The sequence below is a fragment of the Ochotona curzoniae genome, unplaced genomic scaffold (genome assembly GCF_017591425.1).
Source record: "Ochotona curzoniae isolate NIBS_2020 unplaced genomic scaffold, NIBS_Ocur_1.0 contig_3498, whole genome shotgun sequence".
Classification (NCBI taxonomy): Eukaryota; Metazoa; Chordata; class Mammalia; order Lagomorpha; family Ochotonidae; genus Ochotona; species Ochotona curzoniae.
The window spans coordinates 14,129,765-14,147,353 of record NW_024465885.1 but is presented as its reverse complement, the minus strand read 5'-3'; the positions used below and the strand labels follow the sequence as shown (position 1 = coordinate 14,147,353).

The 17,589-nt window shown below is 40.5% G+C and overlaps 1 protein-coding gene across 8 annotated transcripts in view; it reads left to right on the top strand.

The window, feature by feature from the left end:
- ST3GAL6 (ST3 beta-galactoside alpha-2,3-sialyltransferase 6) overlaps positions 1–17,589 on the top strand; it is a 65,368-nt gene that overhangs the window by 43,072 nt on the left and 4,707 nt on the right. For 7 of the 8 annotated variants that reach the window (XM_040980591.1, XM_040980593.1, XM_040980587.1 and 4 more), the window contains 5 exons: positions 85–188; positions 1,358–1,421; positions 12,107–12,202; positions 15,036–15,222; positions 15,322–15,459. In XM_040980591.1, coding sequence (XP_040836525.1) covers positions 85–188; positions 1,358–1,421; positions 12,107–12,202; positions 15,036–15,222; positions 15,322–15,459 — 589 coding nt within the window. Of the gene's footprint in view, positions 1–84; positions 189–1,357; positions 1,422–12,106; positions 12,203–15,035; positions 15,223–15,321; positions 15,460–15,667; positions 15,994–17,589 lie in introns of those variants that run through there. The other variant, XM_040980594.1, reaches the window with a different exon arrangement.

Here is a 17,589-nt window from a genome sequence, read left to right as displayed (position 1 = left end):
CCACCCCCCCACACCCCCATGCAGTTAATTTCAGTTGTGATTTAAAAGCATTTGACTCGCTGTTTCTCCATCCTATGTTTCCAGGTTTCATCAGTTTCACCCTTTTCTGTGTGCTGCTGATTTTAAAAAGATTGCTTCCATGTATGGTAGCGATAAGTTTGATTTGCCCTATGGGATAAGAACAACAGGTCAGTAGTGATATTGTTACTCTATGTTGTTCATGTTGAGTGGTGTTTGATAAGAACCACTTGTTTATATGAGTTGAAGGCCTTTGATTCCTCGGGAATATGAATTTTCAGTGGGATGAAGGGAATTATGTTTTTAAATATAAATCTACACTCATTTGAAATAATTGTAGCCATAAAGAAGGTAATTTTTTTATGTTGTTGAGAAACTGCTCTTTGCTTCAATTTTGCCACTGTGTGATAAATGGATTTTGATGCTGTACTGTCAGTTAGAATTAACATGGTGGCCCTGAGCATTAATTCTTACATCCATCACCAGTTTCTCCTCTTCAGCTCTTTGCCTGTAAATTTTATTTCATCAGAGAATCCTAGCCTTCTTTCTTCTAATTTATAGTTGATTGGCCTTACATAGCTTGAAGGCCTCGATTTTTATTTATTTGAAAGGTAGAGTTACAGAGATCTTCCATATCCTGCTGGTTCACTCCCCAACTGGCTGCAATAGCCAAGCCTGAGCCAGCTCAAAGTCAGGAGCCTGGAGCTTCACACAGGACTCCCATGTGAGTGAAAGGAGCCCTAGCGCTCGAGCCATGTGCTGTTGCTCACCAAGGCACATTAGCAGAAAGCTGGAGCAGCACCCATATTGTTTGCCAGCAGTGCAAATGGTGGTTTAATCTGCTTTGCCAAAGTGCTGGTCTCTATTCCAAGATTTTTGAGAGATCTTAAATGCCCAAATTATGATGGATTTGCAATATTGTGATACAGTGTTCAATTGATCCTAGGATGCTTTCTGTTTGAAAAATATTTTAAAAACACAAAAATGAGCAATTTGATGAGCTAGTTGATTTAAACTATTTCAACTCCAGTTTTTAACTTCAGTTTCAGAATACTCTCACACTGCTAGTTTTGCAATTATTTTGTAATGACTATTGTCATATTAAGCCTTTGTTTTAGGGGGATAAGGATTGGAAAGTGTCCTTAGAACATAAGCCATTTTGAATGTACCGTAATACATAATTGCAGTCATATCCTTGGTATTTCACAGAGCAAATTAAATGTGGCTGTGCCATTTGGAAATGGGTTTGGTGGGGAGAAAGCACTGTGGCTTACTCTGTCCCTGAGAAGCCGTTTCGTTTTTATTGTCTCAATTAACAATATTCCATTTCTCTTTCTAGCGGAATATTTTCGACTTGCTCTTTCAAAACTGCAGAGTTGTGATCTCTTTGATGAGTTTGACAAGTGAGTCTGTTTCCTTGCTCTGGCTGATTTGTTGTTTTGGGTAAAATAGTTCAAAATACCTACCGCAAGAGATATAAGGTGTATCTGTTCAGTTTAATCCTGTATTATTTTTTTTTCCTAACTAAAACATTGAGTAGTTCTGGAAGAACACTAGAAATACGCCATCCGATGAGTTTAGAACCTGTATAACTAGTTGGCTCAGAAGTTTGAGGAGAATCTGGATGATGAGCTGTCCTAAGTAAGGACAATTTTAATCCATGTTCCTATTTTCTAAGCTGTTACTATTAAAGAATTAATTCCAACCTGCTGTTGATGACCTCCCAGTCCCCGCTCAAGGGCTATCTCCATACCTTCCTCTACATTCTCCACACTATTCATGAATATTCTTTTGGTTCACTTGTTAACACTGGATTGGGGCAGCATCTTTTTCTTTCTATTCAGAGTTGTATTTGAATGTAGCAAATAGCTTGCTCATAAATAAATTTTCTGATCACAATTTTAATGTAGTTTTTAGAAAATTTTTCTCTTAAGTGAATCCCATGGAAACCGAATTGCCAAAGGAAGGCTTCTCTGTGGATAGACTTATGTTAGAAGTAGATTTATCATACAAGAATAAATTGCATTATAATATTGCATTATAATCTACATTAGAATATGGGTAGTGGGCCAGGCCAATAATATGAGCAGTCTATTGGTGTCATGTATTCATTACAAAGGAAAATGGCAGAATTTCAAGTTTTCCTTGAGGGAGCAGAGGTGCTGTCTGGTGGATGCTGAAGATAGGGTAGGAGGTAGAGATAGGGAAGTAGAGATGGAATTTCTAGAACAGAGCAGGAGGGGATAGCATTAGTCCCAATTTAATCTTTTTTTTTTTTCCCTGTCACAGATTTAAATGATCAATATGTCTTCATTATTATTCATTAAAATGAATACTATGTCTTCATTTCTATTTATTATAATTTATAATTTAAAACTATGCTGTCCACCTAATCAATTTCAGCTTGATCAACAGAAACCTTGTCTTTTTTCCAACTTGAACTGTTTTGTTGCTCTCATTTGTAGAATATTATTTTGTACACTTTTAATTTGGACATGATGTCCGTTCTCTATGATTTTGTAAACAGAGAAACTGAAGCTTGCTTGGTAAATGGACACAGTTTATTACAACTGGTAAACACCAGTGCTGGGATATTAACCTAAAGAGTTCTAACTCCAGTATCTGGAGTTAAGAACAGTAATAGGTTTTTCTTCTATATTTTCAGCAAGTTTCTCAGTTATCTGTAAAGATGGTGGCCCTGTAAATGTGATGCTTGAGGGCATGTGACTGGAAGCTTCCTGCTTGCCTGCCTTCTATTTTAGAATTAGACTGTGCTTTATTTAGTTGCCTCCGTAGCCACTATGCCTCCAAGTGCTTATCCATTCGTGTGTGCCTTGGCCAGGCTATTTCCTGTCTTCTTGCTGACTTAAACTCTTGTCTTCCTCTCCATTCCCATTGCTCAAAGTGAATCCCCCCTGACTCTTCACTATTAACCTATGCCCATTTCTCAGCATTAACCATACTGGGAGATAGTGGATTGAAAATTGTGCTTGAATACACTTCAGTCCTTTGTCTGAAATTGCCAATTTAAAATGTAAGTGGAATAAATGCAAGCCAGAGATTCTATACACAGAGTGAAAGGCAGGTATTCCTGTAGTGTCTCCAGTGAGTGAGGCCAGTGCTACAGGGTTTTCTGTGTCATATTTATTGAATTGTTTGGCTTATGTATATGTATCCGCTAGAGATTTCAGAAAGACAATTTTGAAAATAGATATGGGCCTGGTGAGATGGCTTAATGGCTGAATCTTTGTCTCTCATATGCTCTCATATGCTGGGATCCTATATGGATACTGATCGTGTCCCAGCTGCTCCTCTTCCCATCCAGCTCCCTGCTTGTGGCCTGGGAAAGCAATGAAGGGTAGCCCAAAGCCTTGAGGCCCTATACCCACATGTGGGACTTGGAAGAAGCTTCTAGCTTCTGGCTTCAGATTGGCTCAGCTCTAGCCATTGTGGCCACCTGGGGGATTATCCAGCGAACAGATGTTTCTCTCTATATCTCCTTCTCTGCAAAATTGCCTTTCCAAAAAAAAAAAAAATCCAAATCTTTTTTAAAAGAAGATGACTATGGAAATATTCTATTTGCATAACACTTGAATTTTGGGAAGGATTAATATTTAACACTAAATTTTTTCTACATTTATTTTGTGTATTTTTTTAAAGGCTTGTTTCATTTTTATTTGAAAGTTAGAGAGAAAGAGAGACACATCTTCCATCTGCTCATTCATTCTTCAAATGGCCATAGCAGCTGGAGTTTAGCTAGTTTAAATCCAGGAACCTGAAGCTGCTTCTGGGTCTCCATGTAGGTACAGAGGTCCAAGGACCTGGGCCATTGGCCGCTGGTTTTGCAGGTCATAAGCAGGGAGCTGGATCAGAAGTAGAGCTGTTAATAACAAAATCAGCACCTATATCAGATGCTGGTGGCTCAGGACCATTAACCTTTACACTCTGGCCCTCATATAGGTAACTATATTTTAAATAAGCCATTCTGCATTTGTCTGGTGACTACCATGTAATGTAAATTTACAAAATTATATTTAATTACCTGTCATTCATTTTAATTAAATGTAATTACCTAAGTAATCAACTTCCAATGAACCCCAGAAAAAAAGAATATGTTAAAACTGCTTTAATATTGCCACTTACTCAACCCAGTTTGTTCCCTGAATGGCCTTTGTCAATCTCCCATTTTCTCCTGCAGGCCCAGGAAAGATGCGCAGAAAGAAAGATGTCTGAGGACAGCCTTTTTTAGGCAGAAAATTTAGACTCCCCTTGGTTGAGAGACTCCTACTTAAGGCCCAGGCCTGTGGCTTTGGCAGCAGGAGGGAGCCTTGTTGGCATAAGCTGGCTTGCTCTTTATCTGTGTGCCTAAAGGTCAAAGACAGGGATTGGGGTTGAGAGAGTTGCAATCAGCTTGTTCAATCCCTTTTGCTTTTATTCTGCACTCTCCACTGATGTCTGTGCAACTTCTGGCCTTGCTCCCTGTGTGGTCCTCCCCATCTGTGCTCTGGAAAACACGTGGCTTGCTTCTGCATAGTCACAAAGCATAAATCTTTTCCCTAAATTTTATTTTCCCTCTATCCCTCTTTTTCCTTCTGGAAAGTTTTAGACATTTTGTTGTTGTTTTTCATCTGAATTCTTGAAGATGCCACCAGTTTAAAGTGCTAGTGTTTTGCAGATGGCATGACCAGTACACAGGAGGCCCTGCATTGGAATAGATCTCACTATGATAGGTATAAAATAGGTGATTTTCTCTTTCTCCAAGTTTTCAGGTATATGATGTTTGCAGGTTTCTAGAACTGGCCCAGGGTCATCAGTGGCTGCTTGTCTGCTGTGTCTCTGCCAATCCTTGACATTCACAGCTTCCTCTGTAGGGTCCATAGCAATGGTTGGAGTTCCATGAAACACACCTTTGTTCTTGCCATCAGTGACACGGAAAGGGGAAAGGGCCTATCCCCATGCTTTGAAATGTACTTCATCCTTCTTTATCACATGTACTACAGAATCACATGTAATACTTTACATCCAGTGACACGCTGGAGCCAGTTAACACCAACTTGAGAAAGGAGCATTGCTTCCCAGGACCTTCCTCGGTGCTATCAAGGTAGATGTTTGAAATTGGTCATGATGGGAGTATTTATTTATACCATGGAAACTGGCAAGTGCTGGAAATCAGGGCTTTCCTCATTGTTACTCCGGAGAACTTGTTAGCAAACATTTACTGGAAACTGATTACATGGTAATGGTTAAGTGTGAATCACAAGGCTCCACCTAGCTGAAGTATGGACTAAGAAATTAGCCCTTACTGCAGATGAGAGAATAAGGCACGAGACCTGAATTCCTGAGAGATCAACAGCAACAGCATAAAGCAAAGAACTCAGGTCTTTTCCCTTAATTCTCCAAAACACACCAACACAAGGCTGCCCTGTTTAACAGAACCACTAAAGATATGGATGTTTTAAGGGAATTGTGTCACAAAAAAGTAATGCTTTTCAAATCCTCACTCCTTATGTCATTGCTTTCTCACCAGTGAGAGCACATCCTCTTGTCATCCAGAAGCCATAGGAAACCCAAAGCGCAAAATCTTTGCCTGTAGTTTAAAGACACAAACTGTTCCCCAACCCCCACAGCACTGGATTCGGAAGGCAGGCCAGGCTATGTGACAAGTGCTGCAGTCCTGGGGAATAGGTGGTTGTACAGTAACTACACAGAACGGAAGCACCTGTGTCAAGTCAGCTAGCTGCTAGAGGAATGTAGACGCTTCCTGGTTAGTTACTCATGTAGAATTCATTATGTCATCAACAACAGAGTTGGATTAAATTGGTTATCAAGAACACCCCCTTGGAAAATGTAAAAAAAGAAATTAAGCATCGGCAGTATACTTATAGAAAGAAGTTTTAATGTCACAAGGAACGTCAATGTCTGTGTTGCTATTCTAGATATCCTTCTGTTGCGTAGTTTCTTTACACTTCAGTCTTTCTACCACAAGAGAACTGGCATCTCAGGGAAAGTTGTGATCAACAGGGTGAGTCACATGGAGTGAAGTTGCAGGTGCAGCCATCATCTGTCTTCTAGTATCTGTTGTAGTAAGGTGTCTGGTAAGATTGACTAGAGGAAATGGCATTTGCTAAGTGAGGAGCAACATTCAAGGCTTCCATGACTCCTGCTCTACCAAAAGGAAAGCACAGTAATCCCATTACTAGGCCAAACTCCCAGAGAATGGGGGAGACAGAACTAAAAGCCAGGTCTCCACCCCCAAGTCTCTTGCATTGTGTTTTAGGTCTTCTGGGTACAAGCAGTAATTTCCTAAACATGATTTAAACAAGTAAATATTTACCATGCCCCATTTTGCATAGCTGTCTGGTTCCTGCAGGCATCCTGCTCAGGGCGTCACACATGGCAGTCATGTAAGTCCAGAGAGTGCCAGTTCCCCACAAAGTTGTTTGAATGATGCCTCCTCAAGTTGGACTGTGCACAACCTCATCATCTGTTAGAGTGGCTCTGGTAGTGGGGATGAATTAGTGGCTCAATGATGTTAGGCCTGCAAGGTAGCTTTTCTGTAATACTCATTTCCCCTGAGTTTCAAAATGGATAGGTGAAAAAGAAGGTACTCGCTCAACAATTGTTTTACCAGTGGCAAAATCTTTCTAAAACCATGCAGCCGACTTTAAGAAAGATATTTTTAATGTATTTTTATGAGAAAGGCAGATTTTACAGAGAGATGGAGAGACAGTTAGGAAGGCCTTCCATCCACTGGTACTCCCCAAATGACTGCAACAGCTCAGCTAGAGCTGAGCTGATTTCAAGCTGGCAACCTGGAAATTCTTCTGGGTCTCCCACATGGATGTAAGAGCCTAAGGACTTGGGCACTTATGCCATGCTCCATGCTTTCCCAGATCACCAGCTAACAGCTGAATTGGAAGTGGAGCAGCCAGGTCACAAACCAGCACCTCTATGGAATGTCAGTGCCACAGGGTGGAGGATTAGTTTCCTGTGCTGCTATGCTGACCCCTTCTATAATGTTCTATTTCCCATAGTTACATGGTTATCCCCAAACCAGTGACTGGCAGCAGAAATAAGATTACTATTATAGGCTTACAAAGGCCAGGAGTCTGTCTAACAAGGTGTATGGTGTAATGAGTGTGAGAAACATGGTTGGTAGGGTGTACTATGCACTGTCACACTCAAGGGGACCCTATGTTTTAACATGTTTGTTGCTGGGCAAAGAATAAGTGAATACCAAAAAGAGCTCAGAAGAGGAGATCCTCTGAAAGGAATGGCTCTGGTTGACCTTCTGCACTGATTGTGTTGTCATTTCCCTCTGGAGAGCAGGGACCCTTCTGACTTTTTCTAACTATAACAAGCGTGCCTTTTACCTTTCACCTTTCACCTGGGGAAAGTATAATCTCTTACCAGAACTATTTTAGCAGCTGGCAGGTTTTCCATTAACAGGTTCAGCACTCGGGAATTATTCTTTTTTCTGGGTGAGCAGGTTTGGGGACACGTGCATAGACTTACCTGTTGCCAAGATAGGGGAGGAGTTAACAGGCACATGCTTCTTCAGACACAGAGAGAATGACCTCCGCACACTTAGTGGAACAACCAAACCCATTTCAGAATACCTGTGAATCAGGAAGTGATTAAAGTTGACACAGAGATGTGACACTAGGGACTCAGAGTTCAGTGCATGAAAACTGTGTTAATTAAATATGATGAAGTTTAACAGTCATTGAAAGGCCACTGATAGTCACTATTTTACACTGTAAGGAGGCAGCGGCATACAGGAGCCCAGGCCAACTGAATTAAGCCAAATCTGTTCCTTCACAGCCTGTGGGAATCTCGTGGGGAGAAATGAAGAAAACAGTGAGTTGTGAGGAATGTGTTTTCAATAGTTTATTTATACCATTTCATATTTTCCAGATCCATGGTAGAACCACAGGTATTAGTTATAAATATGATTGCAATTAGTCATCTTCGGGCCATGCTCAAAATGGCTTGTAGCATTAGATATGATCCTCATTATATGCCATGTATTCTGCTTTGGGGACAGGTATTTCATTGAGATTCTGGATTAATAACTCTGGGCATATCCTGGTGGCTGTACATGTACTCTTTGGCCCTGTGTGCGTGGAGTAGTTCGAGTTGATGCTGGTGTCCGATCAAGGACTCCTGGGTGAGATGGATCCTTCGGCCTCTCGGTTACCTGGACTCTGGGCAGAGGGCTTATTCCCCTTGCCAGGGAGTAGGCTGGCCTCCATTGTGGGCAGTCTGTTACCACCATTCTAGATATTTCTTCCTCACTCCATACAGGTTATCTCAGAGGAACAGTTATTATTCCAATCCTTGTCTACTCCCAATCGCCACCTCCCCAATCTCCACCTTTGCTCAGTATTCCCTGCCTGGAGATGGAGCCAGCTTAGGAGGTTCAGCCTCTCTTTTACATGACACGCTGACCTGGAGCTTAGGGAAAGGTCTTGTGAGCTGAGGGTGTGGGAATGAACACCCTGTTGGAGAGCCATGCTGGGAGGGATCTGGCGAGGATAAAGGCCATCACACCCTGAGAAGAGGGCTTTTGAATGTTTAACCATATTCTCGTCTCAACCATGGCCTGAGAGGAGAATCTGAATTGGTGTCCTGGAATTGGAGTTGAGGTCCAATTGATAGAAATATTTTCTTCGTTAGAGACATATGGAACACACTGTGACTTGTGACAAGTCCATGATGGGAGGCTTCTAGCACATCCCCCAGTTCCTTTACCTCCTGGGAAACTAGTGATAATTGTCCTTGTCTGATGAAATAGAAATTAATTTATGTGAAACTCACTCTAATATTTGAGAACAAAGAGCTCTGCTTTAAATCTGTTTAAAATATTTTTGAATTTGTATTGCATCTTAGAGATGGGCTATACAGATTATCCATTAAGTTGGATGACGTACCAGTGCGGAAATGTGTATGTTGTCTTTTCTTAATCTGACAAAGCCAATGCTTCACTCTTCTAAAAAGTTCCTGAATTCTGTAGGATTTAAGGCTGTACAGTTTTTTTGTTAAGATTTATTTTATTTATATTGGAAAGGCGGATATACAGAGAGGAGAGACAGAGAGGAAGATCTTCCGTCCGTTGATACACTCCCCAAGTGAGCGCAACGGCCGATGCTATGCCGATCCAAAGCCAGGAGCCTCTTTCGGGTCTCCCACGTGTGTGCAGGGTCCCAAAGCTTTGGGCCGTCCTCGACTGCTTTCCCAGGCCACAGGCAGGGAGCTGGATGGGAAGCAGGGGCTGCCGGGATTAGAACAGGCGCCCATATGGGATCCCAGGCGTGTAAGGCGAGGACCTTAACCAGAGTGCCACTGCACCGGGCCCTAGGCTGTACAGTATTTGTTTTGTTAAATTGTTTATCATTCCAATTTTAGTATATGTGCTGCCAAAGCAAGCACTGTACAGTCTTTGTAAGATTTCACTACTTCCTAATTTGCTTATTTTGTGTTTCTTAGGGAGCACTGTTTTTCTTTGGACTTTTGTGTTGCAAAAATGAAAACTTCAACAAACTCTTTTACAGTTTTGTTCCCTAGAGGGGAAGGCATATGGGCTATGTTTGTTCTTTCTCTGGGCCTGATCTCTTAATGCTAAAAGCTGGTGGACTGCCGGACCAGAGCTTTGTTTGCTGAGAGCAAAATGATATGGTTTTAGGCAGATCCTAGCCAGCCACAAGAAGTTCCCCTTTGTACTCCAGCTTTAAGTTCTTATTTAGTAATATATGTTGAAGTTCATTTTTGTAGTGGTTCAGTGCCAACAACCAGTATGTGGTATTCAAGTGGACATGAACAGAATACAGAAAGTCACACTTTCCCACCAATTTCAAATTGTCCATCTCTACACACAGCCAGAGTTGTAATCCTCAAAACAATGTTGAAACACTGTCAAAAATATGTATGAGGGGATTTCAAAAAAGTTTGCAGAAATGGAATTAAAGGAAAGTTTGTTTTTCTTTAATTTTTATTTTTAATTTTGAATTTTATGGTACAATTCTGTGGAGTCTGGGATTCCCATCTCCTGCTTATACCCATATTGTTACAATAGTATAGGCCTTAATAAGGAGTTATAATTCTATCAGTCTGTTATTTAAGTGTGCCCCGACACTGCTGGCACAATGTCAGACAACCCATGGTCTAGATATGGGAGTCCATCTTTGATTTGGGAGTAGGGATGCATGTTGCATTGTGTCTTCACACCAGGACATGGTAGTCTCTATTACTCCATCACTATACATTCCAAGCTGCATGATGGTTTCTTTATATTAGAGAGAATATATGGTATTTGTGTTTTGGGGATTGGCTTATTTCCCTGAGCATAATGGTCTCTAGTTAGAATCATCTAGTTGCAAATGGTATAATTTCATTCTTTTTAATGGCTGAGTAAGATTACCACAATTTTTTTTAATGACTCCTCTTTGGATGGGCATCTGCTTTTTTTTTTTTTTCTCCATGTCTTTGCTGTTGCTGATTGTGCTTAGAAAAGATGCCAAAAGCACAGGCAGGCAATGACAAAATAAACAAATAGGACTACATCAAACTAAAAAGCTTCTGCACAGCAAAGGAAATGATCGACAAAGTGAAAAAGCAGCCAATCAATAGGAGAAAAATTTTGCACACTACACAACTGATAGGGCACTAATATCCAGGATTTACAAAGAGCTTCAGAAACCCAGGGACAGAAAATTTAAAAAAAAAAAAAACTGAAAAAATGGGCAAAGCAAATGAACGAACATTTTTCAAAAGAACAGATCCAAATGGCTAACAGACATATGAAAAAATGCTCAGGCTCCCTAGCCATCAGGGAGAGACAAATGAAAACAAAATTGGGGTACCACCTAACTCCAGAGAGGTTGGCTTACATTCAAAACTCTAGTAATGGGCCTGGTGCGATAGCATAGTGGTTAAAGTCTTCGACTTGCACACCCCAGGATCCCATATAAGTGCCGGTTCTAATTCCGGTGGCTCTCCTTCCCATCCAGCTCCCTGCTTGTGGCCTGGGAAGGCAGTCGAGGATGGCCCAAAGCCTTAGAACCCTGCACCCGCGTGGGAGACGCGGAAGAGCTCCTGGCTCCTGGCTTCGGATTGGCTCAGCTCCAGCCGTTGCGGCTGCTTGGGGAGTGAACCATCAGATGAAAGATCTTCCTCTCTCTCTCTCATCCTCCTCTCTGCACATACCCGCCTTTCCAAAGAAAATAAATAAATCTTAAAAAAAAAAACTCTACTAACAACACCTACTGGCATGGATGTGGGGAGAAAGGCACCCTCCTCCTTCACTGCTGGTGGGAGTGCAGGCTAGTACAACCACTATGGAAATCAGTATGGAGAGTGCTTGGAAAATTGCAAATAAACCTGCCATATGGCCCAGCTATCCCACTCCTAGGAATATATCCAAAGGAAATGAAAACTGCATATGATTAGGGGGTCTGTAATCCTATATTTACAGCAGCACAATCTACAATAGGAAAGTTTATTTTAATGAAAAAGTTTCTAGCTCTATGCACATTTTCTATTGGACACGTATATCATGAGTGGAACTCTGATATGCATGGATTTCAAAAATATTTTGCATGAAAATACACTGCAAATTGTATTTTCTATAGACTTTTTGAAGTGCCCTCATGAGTAATATAAACATGCTTTTATTAGTATCAACATAGAGAGGTGAAGGGCTACTTTTATAGACTAGATTGAAAGGTTCATTTCATCTCTCTAGAGTTTGACTTTTAAATGACATGTGATAGTTTTCTGAGCTTCCGGATTTGAGCACTGGGAGCACCAGGATGACTTATCTCAGGGCATAGCTATGTGACTCAAATGTATATGAAATGATAAGTTAATAGTTGCTGACAATGACAATATGTTTTACAATCTGCTATTTATTGGCGTTCACATTTTTCTAATACATATCAAGATTTCTATGTCACAATAAGTTCTGTTTTCTGTACTTGTGTGACCAGTGAAATTTGGCATTGAGTTTCTGAAACTAGGACCAAGTCTTTGGATTCATCCCATTTTGTGAAAGATTGCTCAATTTCTTGCTTGTCTATTTGCTCAACAGTGTGCCATGTAAAAAGTGTGTGGTGGTTGGTAATGGAGGAATTTTGAAGAATAAGACGTTAGGAGAAAAAATCGACTCCTATGATGTAATAATAAGGTAAATATATTTTCTGTTTGATAGTTTAGACTTGTTTCTTAAGAATATACTTTCCTGCCTTTGTACAGCTCTTTTATGAAAAGGAGGGGAGTGGGTTGAATTCATTATGAACTTAACTATGTAAACTTTTCTTCTGTTTGTTGGCTAGAATTAGATCCAGATTTCAGATCACTGATTTAGCAAATATTTATTAACTTTCCTTTATATGCTAGCACACTTCTAACCACAGAACAGATAGGAATAGATAAGAAAAGTAGCAGTCTTGCTCCAAGCACAGTCTATGATCTAACAAAGGGAAAAAAAATAGTCTTTTAATATCTGGAAAACATAAAGATATATTCCATATGGGGAATTGAAAAATATGATAGAGTAATTGAATGGATACTTTGGATGACCACTTGGAGAAGCCATTTAGGTCAAACCTATGTAACATTGAGATTTGGGAAGAGTAGACCAGGCAGAGAGAATGCTTACAGAAGGTGTTCAGGAGGCTATGGTCCTGAGTTTGCGAAAAGCAGAAGCAAAAATCTAGAGAGGTTGGAGGGCAGGAGGCCAGGGGTTGTGATGAATTCAGAAGTTGAAGAAGTAGGTAAGGAGCAGGCTACCCAGGGTTAAACTGGAGTTTGAGCTTGGGTTTATCTTAATTGTAGCAGGAAGCTGTTGCAAGTCTTTAAGCAGGAGAGCATTCTGGTTATGTGTGTAATATATTTTGGTTGAAACACGGACAATGGGATGAGAAGGAAAAGAGTGGCAAAGAGGAGACCACTAGAGTCGCTGTTGTTGAGTAGGAAAGAGTGGTGTGTGGATACCGAATTGTCATGGGAGAGAGAACTAAGTGCATAGATTCTGAATATGTTTCACATGTTGCATTATCAGGAGTTGTTATTTTTGTTAGATGTGAAGAATAATGAGAATGAAATAACCATCATGGCTCCTGCTCTTTTATTTTTTTTTTCAGCTAAGGATATTTAGCTGAAGAGTGGGTATAATTTATTGAGTTGGACAAGGCAAGGATATAGGCAGAGAGAACAAAAAAAAATCTCTATAAATGTGTTAGATTTGAGATGCTTATTAGATGTACAACAGGTAAGTCAAGTAGAAAGCTGGATTAGCAGTCTCTCATGAGCAGCCTATGTCCTGAATTTAAACCACAGACTTGGTGAAAGTTCCCAGGGAAGGACTTAAGAGAGAGAGAAAAGCCCATAACTGAGAACTGGGGCACTCAGAACCCAGAGGCTGAGTGAAGGCTTAGCTGAAGAAGTGAGGAGGACTTAACAGTGAAGTGGAAGGAAGATCAGGAGATGGTGCCCACAGAAGCGGAAAGCCAGTGTTTCAAAGCAGAGGGAAGGGATCAGCTGTGACCCAGTGCTGGAGAGGGGTCATCCAAGATAAGGACAAAGGTGATAACCTAGTTGGCAGTCTGAAGCTCCCTGTGACACTGGTGATGAAACAGACTTACAGGCATAATGTGGCAAGGAACCCAGCTGCGACTAGTTGAAGATGGAATGACGTGAAAAAATAGAGAAACCAGCATAGTCAACTATTGTGAGGAATTTTGCTCTAGAGGAGAGCTGATGAATGAGATAAGTGGTAGCTGGAAGTGGTTACGGAAACAAGAGGGATCTGTTTTGCAAAGATAGGAGATGCTAGAACTTGTTGGCAAGTTCATGGAAATAAGTAGAGGAAGAGGTTGGTGTGATAAGGACCAAGGTGATAGGGTATAGAGCAGATGAGTTCAGCATTTGAAATGGAAAGCAGCTCACCCCACCCATTTTGTTTACAGCTTTCAGGAGTCCCCAGGATAAGGGGCTTTGCCAATTCTGCTTTCACAGTAAAAGGTTAAAGTAAGGCCATCTTCTGGGAAAGTGTGTGAGGAGTGGCTTTTTTAGTCTCTTTTTGGGGAAGTGATTTTGCTGCGGCAAAGCCATTAGGATGATATGAGGTGTTCAGTGGCATTGCTGGATTACAAATTGGCTAGTGACTAACCTTCTTCTTTTTTTTTTTAATCCGTTTTGAGGAAGCTGTAGCAATTTATCTACAAAACTATCTTGACATTCACAGCAAGCCTTTGGTGGTAAAACACCAAGAATGTGCAATATTTTGAATGCCATTTTAGTAGTCTGACTACCTTTATTACGTAGTTGATGTCAAAGGATAAAACGGTATTTCTCCTCCTCCGGGGACACTGTTTTGGAAACAAAGCATTCACTTTTAGTAGCATGCCTTTCCAGTATGTGCCTGCATAGCTCAGGTCGAACCTTGACGACAATAGATCCTTTGTTGTTCTTTAGTTGATGCTTGCAAGAGACATACATTGAGTTGTGCTTGAATGTGTAACGCAGGCAAGCTTGTGTGGTTACTTTACTTCAGAGCACAACAATTTTGAGGGACCATCAACCTCACCATGATTCTTCTTGTGTGTCAGTCACTTAGGTACACATCTGTGTGCTGCTTGTGGTTTGGACAGATAACTATCTCCCTGGACTTTAGGGCTCTTCTCTAAATCCAAGAGGTCTGTGTGGTTGTCCCCCAATATATTTTTTTTCAACTCTTCTATTCTGTTTCTGGGTTTTTTTTGGAGCCTTCTTTTTTTCCTGGAGGTAACATGGAATTATCATTAGTTCCACAATTTTCATGTAGAAATGAACATTTCTGACTTTGATCTAGGTGGCTTTTTAATGAAAAGGAATTACGTTCTCACCGGTAGGTGCAAGAGGTCATTCAGTTAGTAGTGTTGTGGCTGAAGTTTGTCTATTTCTGAAATCTCTGAGAATTGTGAAGGGAACTTAAACACCACTTTGACTATAAACCTTGTGTGTTTTACTATCCACAGAATGAATAATGGCCCTGTTTTAGGGCATGAAGAAGAAGTTGGGAGAAGAACAACCTTCCGACTTTTTTATCCAGAATCTGTTTTTTCAGATCCCAGTCACAACGATCCCAATACAACTGCAATTCTCACTGTTTTTAAGCCACTTGACTTAAAGTGGCTGCTGGCACTGGTGACAGGTAGCAAAATAGTAAGTTTGAAACACTGATTGGCCTTTAGATTAACTTCAGGATTTTTCCTTAAAAAAAACACCTACAGTGTTGTGTTTTGTGTCTTTTTTTTTTTTTAGGACACTAATGGCTTTTGGAAGGAACCAGCCTTAAACTTGATCTATAAACCTTATCAAATCAGAATATTAGATCCTTTCATTATCAGAACAGCAGCATATGAACTGCTTCATTTTCCAAAAGTGTTTCCCAAAAATCAGGTACATATTTATGTTTGTGTTACTTCAATGTAAAGGTTTGGCTGAGGCAGGCAAGGGGGTCCTCCAGTGTGAGAAACTGAGATTCATAGCCCACAAGGTGGTTTCTAAGGACTACGAGCAAGTTAGTAAATCAGCTAGCTTTGGGTGTGATGCACGTCAGCTTTCAGGGACAGGAACCTTAAGCGAAGGGTTTTTCCTGTCTTTGCAGGGCCCTCCTTCTGTGCCTCTCACAGCGGTGCCTTCAGTGTTCTGCAGCAAGCACTTGTGTGTGTTCATAAGCAGTTTTGTTTCTGGCAGTAGAACTGACTGCATGACAGGTGCATGACTTTTCATGCTAAAAACATAAAACACTATGATTAAAAAAAAAGAAAAAAAAACTAGAAAAAGGTGAAGGACAATATGGTAGTCCATAAATATTTCTGTGGTCAAAGAGGGTACATTGGCCCTCAATTCTTAGCAAAGCTATAGCAATAGTGAGAGTTCTTGAGATTCAGAATATTTAAAGAAATCCTTATAGTACTTCTTGTCTATATTCTCTAGAAAACAGTACTTTCCAGACACGTGCAGTGGCTGAGATGTATTTCTGATAAGCTTCAGCAACTTTGCAAAGTAGAACTTCAGACAAGATGAAGGTTTCCATTTGTAATAGGGAAAATCCAAATAAATGTACATTGTATATATATATATATTTTCTTTAGCACATGATTAGGACATTCTAAAATGTTAATCGCTTAAATCAAGTAATTTGTAGGAGAATTCTTTTAAGAAAGGAACCATCTTTTTCCCTGCGCAGTAACCTATGTAATCTGACCTTCCCACCATTTGCCTCAACTGCCTCTCACACATGCATTCCCCTTTTGTTTAGTTTTTGTTTCGACAGTTGTACCACGGGTACTCTGCTCTCTTCCTTTCCCCCCTGTTAAACTATTTTCTCACTTAATTTTATAAATATTCAACTTTTTCTCCTCTACAACTACTGTAGCAAGGAGCATGCTTATCGGGATTATGCACTAATGTAATTTCTGTGATTTACACTCCTGGAAATGGAATTCTCAAGTCAAAAAGTGCATGTTTCAAAATCAAGCCCCATTTCTTTCTGTAGGTTGGGGGGAGGGGCGAGCGTAAAGCACAGGTTCTGAATTTGTCACCTTTCAGTCCCTGTTTTCCTAAGTAAGGTGTTTGTATTCTGAAGGCAAAATACTGATGAAAGAAGCGAGTTGATGTGTGAAGGTGTTTTATTCATGAGATGGGATAAAAGTTGATATACCAATGGATTGACTATTGGTATGAACAGAAGCATCCCATCCATCTTAAGAGTGAGCATGAATAGGGGTAAAATGCAAGTAACATGGTAGGCAGAAAGTTATAAAACTATCATCTTGGAGAGTAGGAATGCGAATCTTCAGGCAAATTTCACTAAATTGCTGGACACACTAAATGCCCACCTGGGATATTAATTGTAAACTTAACTTTTGGTTAGCAAGTATTTGTTCATATGCCCAATTCCTTTGCTTGGGTAGGGATACATAGTGACTGAATCATTGGGTTTCATTTAAAGTTAGAAGATAAAAAGCTCGTATTGTTGGTGAATGTAGAAGAGTTGAAGTCTACATGAGCAGATTATACTTACTGATGCCTAAAGGACTTGGATATCAAAAAAGGAAGAGGAAATGAAAAGGAGCAAGAAGGAAGCACGATGGATTCCATGATATTGGCTAACTCCTGTATTTCGTTTTAATTTTTATTCCATTTTATTTGAAAGGGAGAGAATGTTAAGTAACAGTGCTCATCTGTTAACTTGCTTGCTGAATTTTTTTTATCATTATCATTATTATTTATTTTTATTACAAAGTCAGATATACAGAGAGGAGGAGAGACAGAGAGGAAGATCTTCTGTCCGATGATTCACTCCCCAAGTGAGTGCAATGGCTGCTGCTGTGCACATCCGAAGCCAGGAGCCAGGAAATTCCTCCAGGTCTCCCACACAGGTGCAGGATCCCAAAGCTTTGGGCCATCCTCTACTGCTTTCCCAGGCCACAAGCAGGGAGCTGAATGGAAAGTGGAGGCTCCGGGATTAGAACTGGCACTCATATGGGATTCTGGTGTGTTCAAGGTGAGGACTTTAGCTGC